The 16210-nt window shown below is 45.4% G+C and overlaps 1 protein-coding gene across 1 annotated transcript in view; it reads left to right on the forward strand.

The window, feature by feature from the left end:
• Nucleotides 1–16210, forward strand: part of LOC142578603 (sorting nexin-25-like) — an 89505-nt gene that overhangs the window by 2270 nt on the left and 71025 nt on the right. Inside the window, exons 4-5 of the mRNA XM_075688003.1 lie at nt 4066–4197; nt 15634–15803. Coding sequence (XP_075544118.1) covers nt 4066–4197; nt 15634–15803 — 302 coding nt within the window. The remainder of the gene's footprint in view (nt 1–4065; nt 4198–15633; nt 15804–16210) is intronic.

Below are 16210 nucleotides of genomic sequence, written 5' to 3' on the forward strand. Positions count from 1 at the left end.
GTTAGGTTTGTGACTTGTGTTGTGCCACTGGGGAGTGGGGGTAGTAGTTTTTCATTGTCACTACAATGGGACATTTGGTGGGGGTGCTTCTGTGTTAATGTATCGGATGTCCCTGCAAACCCACAAACTAAGCCCCAACAGCGAAGACTGCCACCTCCGAACCATCGAGCTAACCACACACTACCAAGCTGTCCCCAGAGCATGGACTTCTACCAAGGCCTAGTCAGCAGCCACGATGACGGATGCAGCATCCCCTGCAGCAATCGTAACGAAACAGCGCTGGGAGCCACCTAACTGCAGTAGAGCTTCCTCAAACAACCTGTAAAGCTGGCTCGAGACTTTTGGGAGGGTCAGGGCTTTCATCAACTAGACCTGTCAGGAAAAGCTGCACCATGTATGCTTTTTCTTGGGAGACGCTGTGAGGACTTGGTTTAAGAACTGGGAGTCCATACTTATAACTAGACCTGTCAGGAAAAGCTGCACCATGTATGCTTTTTCTTGAGAGACACTGTGAGGACTTGGTTTAAGAACTGGGAGTCCATACTTATGATGTGGGACAAGTTCTGCAGCAACATCCTTAAGACCTTCACAAGCATCTGAAAAGAAAGGACTGAAGTTCTACTGAAAACCCGAGTGCAGTTACCTATCGAGAATGTTGCCATCTTTACAGAAGAGATGACCCATCTTTTCTGCCACGCTGACCTGGAAATGTTCGAGGAGAAGAACGTTCACCTCCTCATGCGTGGTGTGAAGCAAATACTTTTCGCTGGAACAATATGGAACCCACTGAAGATGGTCAAAAATTTCCTTTCATGGGCCATCAACAAAACACTTGAAACGCAGAACAAGCAATGCAACCACTGCATGCTCACGGAAAATGCACCGAAGTTCGATCACTGGGCACTGACGACCTATGCAAGACCATTCGAGAGGTTGTGCGGGAGGAGCTTCACAAATAGCTCCCTTCATCGCAGCCTCAAGTGGCTTCGATTGCTGACATTGTACGCGAATAGATCCAGCAGTCGCTAGGAGTCCCTGAATCACTGCAGCCTTGCTCAGCAGTGATGAGCTATGCTGCTACTGCCTACTGTCATATCCCCCTTCCGCACCCATGTCAGGCCCCACTGCAGTTTCATCACCAACCGCCGCAGCCCGCCTGTCTGCCTGCGAAACGCCCTGATGAAAACAAACGTATGGTGTGCCCCCAACCACCGCCCACTGTGATATCATTGCAAAGAAGCGGGCCACGTTTACTGCCGATGCCCATACCGCGAGATGGGCTTACAAAGCCTACGAGGAACCATGTAAGATTGCCGACTACATTGCAGCCACTGAGTGGAAACATCGACAGCCTTCCTGTTCATCGTTGCCTAGATGATGTTACTGCAGTGCCAACCATACATTGGCCCGTCCTGCAGCCGGTCCATCAGCTCTTATCCAGAAAACTGAAAGCAGCAGCTGATGGAGGTGCTGTCGCTGTTAATCGAAGTGCCAAAGATTCTTTGCCACTGACACTTCAACTTCCATCTCAGCGACATAGCGACAACACGACACCACCCAAATGAAGCCTTGAAACCAAGAAAATGCCGCCTGGCGAACATTTGACGACTCACCTTGGACTTGACGCCACGCCCTAGCTTTGATGCAAGACTACGAACCACCAACCTCGATGTGCTTTTCCATGGCCACAATGTCGCTGCTCTAGTGCACACAGGAGCCGACTACTCCGTCATCAGGTAACCTTTCACTGCCAAATTGAAGAAAGTTAGGACTGTGCGGGGCAGCCCTCACAACCAGACAGCTGGAGGTCACCTAATAACACCAACTGGAGCCTGCGTAATCACGCTGAAAGTTCATTATTGGAGTTGCTCCGTGACATTTGTTATTCTGCAACATTGCTCACAGGGCGTAATGAAGAAAGGGTGGAGACACCATTGGAGCTTTCAAGGTTACTCCCTTTGCGCCAGGCTCAGAGTGGTATCGATATGGTGACAGGACTCGCCATTCTGCATACCCGGGAGCGCTAGCTTTCAAACGCCGAGAGACACGCAGACGCGACAAACGAATGATATGTGGCCCGGGGCTTCCCGGTAGGTGCTGAAAACTTTTCCCTTTTTATTTTTACATGCAAGTGTTAAGTGCTGTTCAATTTCAGTGAAAATATATTGTGTACCTAGGCGCATTCAAGACCGCGTGCGTGTGTAACATTCGGGAAAAAAGATGTTAGGACCAGGAAGAATTGATACCGTATTGTGCTACTTAAAACAATCGGCACAACCCGCAAAGGGTGGACAAATCAGCGGATCTGTACTTTAGTCAACCAAGGGAACAAGCGGGCTTCAGGAAGGGATTCTCTACGATGGATAACATCCATATCATTAATCAGGTTATTGAGAAATCCGCAGAGTACAATAATACGATAAGCCTCTCTATATGGCTTTCATAGATTATGAAAATGCATTTGATTCAGTAGAGATACCAGCAGTCATAGAGGCATTGTGTAATCCAGGAGTACAGACCGCTTGCATAAATACCTTGGAAAATATCTACAGAGATTCCACAGTCACCTTAATTCTACTCACTAAAAGTAGGAAGATACCTATAAAGGAATCAGACAAGGAGAGACACAGTCTCTCCAATGATATTCACTGTGTGCTTGGAACAAATATTCAAGCTATTGAACTGGGAAGCTTTAGGAGTAAGGATCGACTGCGAATACCTCAGCAACCTTCGGTTTGCCGATGACACTGTTCTATTCAGCAACACTGCGGACAAGTTACAACAAATGATTGAGGACCTTAACAGAGAGTGTAAGAGTGGGGCTGAAGATTAATATTCAGAAGAACAAAGATAATGATAAATAACCAGGCAAGGGAACAAGAGTTCAAGATCGCAAGTCAGCCGCCAAAATCTGTGAAGGAGTACATTTACCTAGGTCAACTAATCACAGGGAACCCTGACCATGAGAAGGAAATTCAAAGAATAAAAATGGGTTGGATCGCATACGGCAGACATTGTGAACTCCTGAGCTCCCGCTCAGGAGTTCTGTTACTGTTATCATGCTTACTGTTATCATGGAAAAGGAAAATGTACAATCAGTGCATTTTACCGGTGCTGACATATGGGGCAGAGACTTGAATATTGGCAAAGAAGCTTGAGAACAAGTTAAGGACTGCGCAAAGAGCGTTGGAACGAAGAATGCTAGGCATAACTTAAAGATACGGAAAGAGAACGGTTTAGATCAGAGAGCAAACAGGTATAGACGACATTCTAATTGACATGAGAAAAAAATGGCGCTGGGCAGGTCTTGTAATTCGTAAAGTAGATAACCGTTGGACCATTAGGGGGACAGAATGGGTACCAAGAGAAGGGAAGCGCAGTAGAGGAAGACAGAAGGCTAGGTGGTGCGACCAAATTAGGAAATTTGTGGGTGCTAGTTGGAATCGGCTGGCGCAGAACAGGGGTAATTGGAGATCGCGGGGAGAGGCCGTCATCCTGCAGTGGACATAAAATAGGATGATGATGATGATGATGATGTACTTTCTGGGCCAACCGGATGCAGTCATCGACCTAAAGTCGAAGTCGATAATGCTGTCCACAGAGCAAACAATACTGCTGCATAGGACTTTCAGTTGCCATGCCTATAGTGTACTTGAAGATCAAGTTAGTACACCGCACCTTCACCAGATGTTACATAGTGACGAAGAACTACAATGACACATTGCAAGTCGCAAAACTAAGTCCTCATAGGGCGAACCTGCACCCAGCAAAAGCAAGTAACACTCAACACAATGATAGCAGTACCTACACAACATTCTGAGAACTGTATCTTTTTATAACCCACAAACTACTATATCATTATTTGCTACTTTATAAATCTGCCTTAGAATTTTCTGCAGACAAAAAAAAAAAAAAGGTCATGTACGCATCTGTATCTTAAAGCTTATTGCATACAAGGCCTCGTGTGTTGTGCGAATGAAATAGGGAGCTAGCTGGAGTGTCCGTGGCATTTGTGCTGCAAAATTGGCTTCTTACATCAAAATATCTTTATGTTCATCGTCTTAGAGGGGAAATCTGGCGTGTTTTACGGAACCTGAAGGATCGGTGCCACAGAATTGACAACGTCAAGCTGATGACTGACCATATGGTTCGGAAGGTTCAGAAGCACTTCCATGCTGCTCGAATAGCCACTGGAGGGTAAGGCTTCTGTCAGTTTAATTAGTTAAATCGCAGAAATATTTGAAACGATCACAGGTATCCTTTTTGGATATGCATAACTGCCAACTCTTCCTAATTTACTGTAAAGTTTACGAATTTGAGTTTGTTAACATTTTATGAAATTTGCATCATGTTTTATTAAAAAATGTCTTCAGTTTGTGAAAACATGTTAAAGGTGTCAAAGGATAAGGCAGCGCCAGATAAGAAAATTTATACAAGAATACAAATTTATACCTCTTCCTCCCCCTCTCTGTGAATTTTTATGCATTTTAATGTTTACAGATTGGCAAGTGTGTATATGGATACATACCAGTTTTGATGAACGCAACATAATTGTTAGCTGTACTAGATTGCCATGTGGCATGTAATAAGAACTTTTTGAAGAAAGAATACTTTATATTAAAAAAAAATCAATTCACAAGACGAAACTGTCTCCACATGGATATGAATGCAATACTTTCCTTCTTATCTGCAACCACTCCATTTTGTCCATCTCCAAATATTTCTTGCTTGTCAAAGACTTACTATGTTGTAAACTTTGACGGCTGCTTTCTTACAGTGAGAATTGAATACTTGAGTTGAAATTTGTTGTTTGACTTGGTCCTTGTTAGAACTATTACATTCTTGATTGCAACATGTTTTAAAAGTTCTAACTTGTGATAAAAAAACTCAGCATTGGGAAACTGAAGTAGCATTACAAACTGAACTTGCATTACCCACCGTGGTTGCTCAGTGGCTATGGTGTTGGGCTGCTGAGCACGAGGTCGCGGGATCGAATCCCGGCCACGGTGGCCGCATTTCGATGGGGGCGAAATGCGGAAACACCCGTGTAATTAGATTTAGGGGCACGGTAAAAAACCCCAGGTGGTCGAAATTCCCGGAGTCCTCCATTGCGGCGTGCCTCTTAATCAGAAAGTGGATTTGGCACGTAATATTTTTAATAATAACCGTATAATATTTTTTTTGGACTTGCATTACGAACTGAACTGAGCTTTTAGAAAGAAAAACACCCAGGCAACTTATTCTTAGACAGGTAACAGCATGTCTTGCTCCCTTATTTTATCACTTCTTAATGCTGTTAATGGTCGTCAATAGGGAATTTCAGTGAACTTGTTTAATTTGCTGCTCAATTTCCATGTCTTGCTCAGCAACTGTGCTACAATTTTTTTTTCTATTATTGCAATTCCTGAAGAAACGCATCCTGTTTGAACAAACATTTGTGTTCTTGTTGTAAATGGAATTTTGGTTTTGAGGGGAACAGAGGGTCAAGACTTCTGGCCAATTCAGACATTAGTACATAACAGATTGCATAAGTCTCGGTTTGTAGGATTGAACCTTATTCTGAAAAGTTTGTGCCTTTATGATATAAATATCTGGCAGCATAGTAATAGTTTTACTCATCATGTGTAATGATCGTGACTCGAAGGACCCTGAAACGATTTTGATTATCTTGTACAAATGTACCAAGTCGCTAGGACAGGACCTTCTGGTCATTAAGTGACACATTTAAGTGCTTCGTGTAAGGCGTCTAATTTATATAAGGTTTTCAAAGTGAGCATTGCTATCAATTGCAGTGGTGCCACTTCCCTGAGTTTTCAGCCACCTCATCACCATCTACGTAGCGGGCATGCATTATGTCAGTCGGGCGTGCTACCCAATTGGCTACCAATGCTGCGTCGTCGATAATTTTTCAAACTTTATGGTGATCAAATGTTCGTAATAGCTGGAATGTTGGTTAACATGTTTCTATAAAAATATGTAACAGAAAGAGAATACATGACAATTTATCACTACTTTCAAGCACTTCCAGCATTCAGCAAGTGTCGTCTGTTTGTGCTCAACTATGTTGGTGCGAGCTGCACGGTCAGTGTTGGTCTTGAGGTTCCTTTTCGCAAGGACCATGTTGTGTTGTGGGCTGCAAATTAAGCGATTGGCAACATGTCATACTGCGATATTGTCCCTGTGCAAGGCAACAGGCGAGTGGAGTGGCTGCAGTGCTTCGGGCTGTCGGTATCGAGTCGGCACCAAGATCTACGTGTTTATGGCTGTCACTTCCCACCAGAGGATTACTACCACAATAAAGAGTTTTAACGTGTCCAGTATTTCGGTAAATGCAGGTGGTCTGGGCATCTTGCCGGATGGGCGGAGGTGCAAACGTGAGTGGCCTGCAAGGTGCAGCCACCTGGTGGCACAGAACTCAACCAGACAAACCCAGAGCCAATATAGCAATAACCAGGTGTATTCTACTTTGCTGCTGATGTAACTTTTCAACAACAGTGTAATTTCGAACCATAAATGTATTTACTGAGGGTGAAAGGGAGACTTGCCCCACCCCCTCCCACTGCCTGCACTGACAAAAGTGGGGGAGGGGGCAAAGTGTACCATTTGGCCTGCTCCACCCCACTTTTGAAAGTGGGCACTTTCAGCTGCACAAAAGAAAATCCAGCAAAGCTACAGCTGAAGCAAAATTTTCTTTTAATAAGATGGCCACATAAGTAATGCTTTTTATTATTGTGATAGCAATCGTATGGACACAAGTGCATTTTTGCCATCGCTGTGATGTTCTGTATAAAGGTGTAAAGGTATTCATATAAAGTATAAAGGGTGATAACACTGTCACCGCTGTTATGGTTGGGGTCGGGCATGAAATACGTTGTAGCTGGCCCATGCCGTCGTCCAACTTATCCACGCTGAGGACGTTGTTGAAACCTTGGAGGGACTTGTTCTCATCGAGGACAAGGAATATGGGATTTATTTACAGTGTCTACATGAGAATGTTACAGTTCGTCAGTCTAACATGACTGAAAGAGGAATGCACACTGAGGAGCCGCCAACGGCTCCTTAAATACACTCTGTAATCCCTAGATCCCTAGGTGAGGGAAAATGGCCGTTCGACCAAACGGAGAATTCAAAGTCATCGATGCCGACCCGCCTTTGAGGGGGAGGGTTTACACGCTCACTTCTGCACAGGTTTCACTGACCACACCAAGGTGAGAGGGTTTTCGCAGACATGGGTCTTGCCCCGAGCAGGCGCCTCTTCATCCCAGTGTTGACTCCGCAGACAATGGCCGCCGCGTCTGTCCATGACTTCTAAGCCTCGTGAGACGGCCGCAAGACATCTTCTCCCAGCTGTTCGATTGCTTCAAACAAGCTGCGACGGCCTCGGTGAATCCACTAACAATGCTTGGCCTACCGACTCTGTTTAGTCATAGTGGCACTGAGGGGGTGTTGATGAAGCTCATCGTCCCTGCAAAACGAGTCGCCGCAGCAGGTGGGGAAGGGATCCAAGGTTGCTTCTGGGAAGCTCACCACCTCCGCAGCTGCGGCTGGCTTGGAAAATTTTGTAGGTTGGTACCCTTGCAGGCCATTCGTAACACCGCACGTCGTATGCTGTATGTGTGACTGAAAGCATGTGAAGGAAGCCAATGATTGTGGCTCAATGTGACCTGCGCGAAGGAAAAAAGCTAAGAGGAAAGGCGCCGTCTTCCTTTGTGCTAAAGGCTGTGTGGGGATGAGAGGGAGCGGGGGTGGCGCGTTGTGCTCCAGCTGTAACTGCACATTTCACAACCGGGTGCAAGGGGAACTGATGATCCTGGCTCAATCTTGATTGCCATATATGGAAGAAAATGGGGATGTAGTGTGGGAGGGAGGGGGGGCGCAGTTTCGGCTCTGCCAAAAAGTGCATACTTTGCATGGCCATGCCCAGTCGCACGCGCCGTGTCTTCAAAGGGATCTGCAGACAACTCATACCTTTGTGCGCGCTGTGTTCTCATCACTCTTGCATTGAAGTGATAGACCACACGAAGGTCACTTCGCTTGCTGCTTCTGCCACACTTGCTCACGCTATCGTTTTGACAGAGTGTCCGTGCTCATCGATTACCGTGGCTCAATTGGTAGAGCATTGCACACGAAATGTGAAGGTTGTGGGATCGTTCCCCATCTGCGGCAAGTGGTTTTTTCATCCACTTTCATTTCCATCAATTTATCATTTCATTATTTCATTAATAAGCACAAGTAATTTCTCCTATGTTGTCCTTGGTGTCAGTGTTTGTTGGCTTCTTATGATATATCCCGGAACAAGTTATATGATAATTAGCCACTAAGACAACTCTAACTATATGCCGTGTTTCATTTACTTTCTATAATTGCGGAGTTCACAGTTCTAAATATTGTGGAATTCCCATCTGCTGTCAATACATAGACCCAGGAGGGAAATGGACAGGCCCATGTTTGTCCGCTAAATTAAAACTCTAGTCCTTCCAAGTTTGATTCAGCTAATTAATTAGGAAGTATGATCATTTGCAAGTTACAAATAAACATGTTTTGTTTCATACACCCCTTTTGACTGTGCCCCGGTCACCGCATATTGTCGCTCTCATCGTGGCTCGGTTTAATGGCCTGCTGCGTATAAACAGTGCTCCGTCGCACCTGCGTCAACACCTGCACCTTTAAAAGCCTTTCAGCGGTAACTCTGTGTATGTGTGATGTAGTGCGTGGCCTAGTTTGTGCCTGATAGTTCTTTGTAGTTCGCATAAATGACATATACATAACTTTATGAATAGTTGCATACCAACAAAACTCTATACCAATTTAATATATACCACCATAGCAGCTTTGCTGGTCAGTTACCTTCACAGGGTGGAATGAGTCCTCACTTTTTTCCCGGTATCCTTGGTAAATAATGCGGGGAACATAAAGAGCGATAAATGTTTATTCTGTGTAGGTTCATTACAGCCTTTGTAGAAAGATACTCATTCAAGTGTTCTAGGCTGCCATACTGCCACTAATCGAAATGTTTCCGATTCCTAAAACTGTACAAGATACGAACTTGAAATTATGTGAAAAGTATGGATAATTTTAAGTGCAATGCATTGCAAAACCTTTATGTTTCTGCTTTAAATGCAGATACTGCAGATAATTACTAAATCCTTCCATGTGGTTTCATGCATCATGCAAGATTCATAGTTTGTTTCTCTGGCGCCCTCAGTGAGCTAAACAAGATATGTTGTTTATATCTTGGGAGAACTAGGGGCATGGTATGGGTAATGTGTAGGTGATGATTCAAATGGGTGGGTTAAATGCGCCTTTTCCAGTAGATTACGTATGGAAGTGGTCCATAGCGTTGTTAGTGTGTTTTTAGAGCGGTGTAAATTAAAGCTTAGGCTGCTGCACTGGCATGATTACAACTACAACTGAGTTCAAGTTCTGGAAACATAAGGGCAACAATACGCCAAGTTTACATGCATTGTTAAATGTGTGTTGATCAAATACAGCTTTAAAAAATCATAAGCAAGCATTCAAAACTATCTCGCTGCTGTTCTTAGCTAGGTGTCCCGATGTCCCAAAAGAACTCTGTTTCAGAAATTTTATACTTTGAAAGAATTAGCCACATTTGAAATGCAATGTGTCGTGAAGTTCTAAAGTTTCTGGCTTACTTAGAGGGGTTACAACTAATTATTGAACCCTCTCTTTCTTTTATTTTTACTTTTTCATGCATCATATATCAAGTTCGCCTGGTGTCCCCACTGAACTAAACGAGGCAGCTTCTTTACACTTGGTGATTCTAAGGACTAGGTAAAGGTTAAAATACAAGGGTAATCCGGGCTTTCACAATAAATTACATATGCAAACAAACTAGAGTGTTGTGGGCCTGTCTAACGAGCGGGGCAGAATTCATCGCCGTAGCAGTACAGTAAATGCTGGCAAGACCAAATTTAGCTAAAGTTAAATGCGGTTTGATCAAATACAGCTTTTGTAAACCATTTCTTACTCCAATGTTAGAGGGTGTATTATGGCCGCTATCAGCTATGCTTCCCGATGTCCCACCATAGCTGTAGTTTACAACTGGTTTATATTTTGTGGAAAGAAGAGGGAGGTCGTTTAAGTGCAATGTCTGCCAAAATTTGTTACATTCCTGGTCCAGTTAGAAGCTTTGCAAATAATTACTGAGCCGTCGTCATTTTCCTCCTATACTCATGCATCATAAGCTGTTCCTAGTTGGTTTCAATGGTGTCATTCGGGAACTAAACAAGGGACTTTGTTTATATTTGGCCAAAATAAAGGGTGTGTTATGGGCAATATGTAGGCAAACTTAAAAGTCGGGACTAATTATGACACTTGCAATGAAATACGCATGCAAGCTCTCCGGAGCTTTATGAATGTGTTTTATTAACAAACAATTCATCCGCTGCCCTGGGAGAACTGTGAACCCAGCTAATATCAAACCTAGTGATAATTGGGTGCGCGAGGCAGCACACCATGGTAAATGTTCTGGCGAAGTAATGTGTACTGATGAATTACTGGCTTCTTAAAATTCCCAACAGAAGCTCCAAAATGTTACATGTCTGCATGGTTTGAAATGGAAGAGTCATATATGGGCAACCTTTAGAGTATGCAATATAATTACAAGGAACTGAAACTTTTATTGCAACTGCTTGAAAGAAACAGTTTTGCTGGAAATTGGGTCATAATTCTCCACTGTTGCACACATCTGCTATCCTTGTTTCTTGTGAATATTGCAAGTCATTGATCTGTATTATACTTTTTGTGCATGACCTCAACAATACTATTATGTTAACTAGTGATACTTTCATGCTGTAGACTTAAACACCAAGTACATTTCTTTGTTTAATTATTAAAATTGTTTGTGGCAAATGTCCTTTTTATGTGCGCCATACTACTGCTACTAGGTGGGATCAGGGGCCTCTGTCAGGCACTCATTGCCTTTGTCCCTGTATCATCTTGAAATTTTATATACGGTAGTTGCAAGAAATAAATGGAAATTCAAATTTTTGCCATGGTGCACCATGTGTGATTGATAAATAAGTTTGTTTGTTAGATATGAAAATAACTGACAGATGCACTTCCAGGCTCTGTCATATAACGTAATAGTAATTTGCAATATATATATATATATATATATATATATATAATATGTGTGTGTGTGTGTGTGTGTGTGTGTGTGTGTGTGTGTGTGTGTGTGTGTGTGTGTGTGTGTAGTAGCAGCGATGATGAGGGATGCTATAGTGGGCCATCCTCTCTAGCTCTTTTGCTTGGGGAACGCCGTTCGTGCTCGGAGTCCGTGCCCGGCTTTAACAGCCGGTCCCAAACGCTGGTGACGAATAAACGCCTTTACAAAGAGGAGCTATGAGGAGCTACACAGGCAGCACTTGTTGACATGTTGCCCTTCATTGCGAGACGAACACATTGCTTGTGTGGCTACCATCTCCAACTAGTCAGCGCCGCTTAAAGAAATGAAAGCGTTTGTCCGGGAGGAAGTTGCATGCCAGCTCTCTTTGATTACCTTCGCTCAGCCGCCATGTATACAACAGCCTGGCTCAAATTTTATGCCTTTGCTCCATCACGCGATTGCGAAGGAAATCACCGAGGTCTTACCAGACCGGCGGCATCATTTTTCTGCACCTGTTCCACTAAGCTACGCTGAAGCCGTGCTGCCCCAACAGGGCCCGGCAACTGCACCACCCAGCTACATTCTTGCTCTCTCTGTTATGCCGACATCATGGCTAGGCCCCAACTGCAGCGTGCCATGCAGTCATATCAGCAGCCACCCCATACTGCACAGCCTGTGACCATGCTGCCCCAGAGAACCGGTGGCGTGCTCCTGACAACCAGCCCATATTTACGGATCAGGACGAATTTTTCTTCAACTGCGAGGCTTTCCTTTCGAGTAACCCGCATGGGCTTCTTTTGTAGCGATTGCTATGATTGGGTGGATATCTCATTTTCCCTTAGTTACTTCTCTCCACCTTTCAGGTTTCCACAGAACTATTATATGCTTTGCATGGGGCCACGCTGGTCACGTCGCACGTTTTTGTAATCTTGTGCAGCCGCCTAGTGCCGCACCACCCGTGACCAGCCAGCCCAACTGTCCATATAACAACCACTCGTTGGCTATGTCACCGACTTTGCTCCCGACACCAACTACCTGCCGTTCGCCGTCTCCTCGCCGTCTCCTCACTGTCGCTCTCTGTCACCGATGTGACCTTGAACCGTCACTCGGGACAGGGAAAACTAATCGTCACAGTCCATGGGCATCCCCTGTCCTCGTTACGAAGAAAGATGGTTCTGTGCGGTTCTTCATGGAGTACCGGCACCTTAACGAGATCACTTGCAAGGACGTTTACCCTCTCCTGCGCATAGATGACGAGATTGACAGTTTATAAGGCGCAGGATTCTTTTCATTTCTAGATTTGTGCTCAGGGTATTAGCATGTACCCATGGAAGACGTCGATGGCCGGAGACAGCTTTTGTCATACCTGACAGGTTATACAAATTTGATGTAATGCCTTTTGGACTTTGTAATGCGCCGGCAGCTTTTGAGCACGTGATGGACACAGTTCTACGTGGCTTGAAGTGGCACACGTACTTGTGCTGTCTTGACGACATTGTAGTATTTGCTCCTGACTTCACGACACGCCTTCAATGGCGCCAGTCTGTTTTGACGTGTTTAACAAACGCTGGCCTACAACTAAACCTCTAGAAGTGCTGATACGCAGCTCTGCAGCTGACAATTCTAGGTTATGTCGTATCCAAGGATGGAATACTCGCCCAGGCCAGCCAAACTTCAGGCCGCTGTTGAATTCCCTAAGCCAATGTCCGTCAAAGAATTGCACAGTTTCATAAGTCTCTGCTCTTACTTGAGATGCTTCATTCGCAATTTCATCGCCAGCATATTGCTCCTGCCGAAGCTACTTAGAAGCAATGGACCCTTCACTTCATGGTCGTCCGAATGCGACAAGGCCTTCACAAATCTTTATTGTTTGCTAATGTCTCTGCCAATTTTGTGCCATTACGACTAGACAGCCCCTACCGAGGTGCACACAGATTCCAGCGGTGTTGGCCTCGGTGCTATGCTTGCCCAGCGCAAACAAGGGTTTCCTGAGTATGTCATGCCTTATGCAAGTCGTACACTTACAATAGCTGAGACCAATTACAATTGGACAGAAAAAGAATGCCTGGCCGTCGTCTGGGCTCTAAGTTCCGGCCTTATTTGTATGGCCATCCATTTGATGTAGTCATGGACCACCATGCACTATGTTGGCTGTCGGCCTTGAAGGACCCCTCAGGCCATCTTGATTGATGGGCACTTCACTCTGCAGGACTTCAATATCCGCATGCTGTACTGCATTGGACGCCAGCATTCTGATGCCAACGCCCTCTCGCGCTCTCCCTTACCAGATGACAATGCCTGCTGCTCACTATCCCAGTTTACCATTTCTTCGCTTGACCTTACTACCATTGCTTCTGAACAATGCAAGGGCCAATAGATTGCCTCCCTCATAGACATGCTTTCTGGTTAATCGGCACAACCAACGACTCGCATGTTGCAGCATTGTCAATCTCACTATTTCACCATTTGTGACATCCTGCTCCATCGACACAGTTATAATCCCGGTGGGTGCCAGTGGTTGTTAGTAGTACTTTGCAGTCTGCGTTCCGAAATATGCGCAGCTCTCCACGCCAATTCACAGTGTACACACTCTGGAGTTTTCAGAATGTGCCAGTGCCTTCAGTAGCAGTGCTACTGGCGAGGGATGTACAGCTACGTTCAGAAGTTCCTTCGCTCTTGCCCCAATTGTCAGCGCCGGAAATTTTCACCCTGCCTCTCACCAGCCATTTTGCAACCTTTACCTTGCCTTACCCAGCCGTTTAAGCGCACGGCATCTATTTGTATGGGCCCCTTCCCCTGACATTGGCTGGGAAACGCTGGGCCATTGTGGCAGTCGACCACCTCATGTGATACGCCGAAACTGCCACCCTCCCGGCTGCTACAGCGCGCAATGTTGTCTTCTTCCTGCTACATCGATTCATCCTGCATCATGGGCCACCTCAGGAACTGCTTAGTGACCGCGGGCATGTCTTCCTGTCCAAAGTAGTTGAAGCCATTCTTAAAGTGTGCCACATTGTTCATTGTACAACTACAGCACACCATCCTCAAACCAATGGCCTTGCGGAATGCTTCAACCGTACGCTCAGCAACATGCTTGCCATGTATGTTGCCTCCAACCACACAAATTGGGACGTCGTTCTGCCCTTTGTGACCTACGCATGCAACACCGCTACTCAGAGCACCACCGGCTTTTAATCCTTTTTCTTACTGTACGATTTGCACCCGTCGCACACCATCGACACATTTCTACCATACCGGCTGGATACATCTGAATGTGTGCCCATTTCTGCCACGGCAACACATGCTGAAGAGTGCCACAATCTCCCTCATGCCTTTACCTCCAATGACCAAGAGCGCCAGAAGAGCTGTCGTGGTGACCACTTCTGTGCCCACCTCCCTTCCTGGAGCACTTGTGTGGCTCTCGGTTCCTTCCACTGCACCTGGTGTCACCAAAACTACTACCCAAGTATGAAGGGCCATACTGTGTTGTCGAATGCGTATCTCCCATCAACTACGTGATCGAACCCGTTGAACTGTCTTCAGAAATGTGCCGTCAGGGATGAGACATTGTCAGCATCGAGCGCCTCAAGCTGTATTATGATCCACTCATAGTTAGGAGCTGTTAGGTCGCCGGATGGCTCCCTTTCTTTCCCAGGGGTAATTGTAGTGAAGAAGAGGGTTGCTATAGTGGGCCATCCTCTCCAGTGCTTTTGCTCGGGGAACGCCGCTCATGCTGGGAGTCTGTGCCCTGCTTTAACGGTTGGTCCCAAATGCCGGTGACCAATAAACGTCTTTACAGTATATATACATATATAGTAAGAGAGAGAGAGGTGGTCAGATGATTTGTGGTTTGCCCCCTCCCCCTCCCCCCACACACACACACTGGAGAAATAGTTCGTACGCCACTGTCAGGAACGTACTGTCTTTATAAATGCATAAATTGTTTTACCCTTGGTTATAGCAATATAAGCTCTGTGTTTGGCTGGTTGAGCTCTATGCCATCAGGGGACTGCACCATGCAGGTCACAAATTTATGCCTCCGCTCATGTGTCAAAATGACCAGCTCACCTGCATTTACCAGAATACCGGACATGTGCAGCACTCCAATGGAATGCTTGCAATGTATGCTGCTTGGATAGCTCTTGCTTAGAATCTAAGACCAGGTAGCTAGTGAAGAGGTTGGAGAGGCTTCGCGCATTGGCTCCAAGACTCCAAAAGTAGATGTCATGACGTCACATCATGAGGCACAGCCAGTGAAGGCGGAGCTTAGCCCCAATTGTTTGGCGAACGAATTGAGGAAAAGCATGGCTAGGGAGGAGGGTAGTTTATTATCATCCGTAGCTCTCTTAATAGGAAACACTTCACTTAAATTGTGGTGCAAATGTTTTACTGTAACTGCACCCCATGTGACTACAAAATTTGTCCAAACCATTTCAGGGATGATTTAAGGTAATGTTCTAGTTGAAGTATTTAAGGATTGCATTGCCGTGAATTATTATCTGCAGGAATGGTGAAAAGCGGCCATTCCCACTGAGCCCTTTCTTAGAAACTTCACAGCTGGAGCTGGACCATCTTCGGCAGGTGGCTGACTTCCTACTAGCTTTGCTGCTGCCATCTGAGTATGCCCTCTGCATTTCTGTTCGTCATCTGCTGCGTGAAATCCTGGCTTGCCTAGGTAATTGAACCCTTTGCAATACCTAGTGCAGACTGTGGGCGATTGTAGCAGTTCACATACATTCTTCAGCTGCTCTTTACTAGGGGGGGTGGGGGGTGGGGGACGTGCTGTTGCTCAGCTCCACCAATGGAAGCGGGCTTTCACAGTGGAGAAGGGGCAGGTAAACTGCTTCACCTTGCAAGGGCATGATTAACCTGTGAAGGGAAGCAAAAATCGTGTGAGAAACTATGCCCTCAGTAAATGAAGGAAAGGTTTATTACACTCTGGCAACCAATGTCACTGTGTCTGGTCACAGGCAGCATGGGAAGAGCAGAGGCTCCAACGCCCATGGCATTGGTGAATAGTACATTTCGCTGTATCAGAAGAAGGCTTTTCACTAGACACTCTGTAATTATAGTACCTGGACT

The sequence above is a fragment of the Dermacentor variabilis genome, chromosome 4, assembly GCF_050947875.1.
Source record: "Dermacentor variabilis isolate Ectoservices chromosome 4, ASM5094787v1, whole genome shotgun sequence".
Classification (NCBI taxonomy): Eukaryota; Metazoa; Arthropoda; class Arachnida; order Ixodida; family Ixodidae; genus Dermacentor; species Dermacentor variabilis.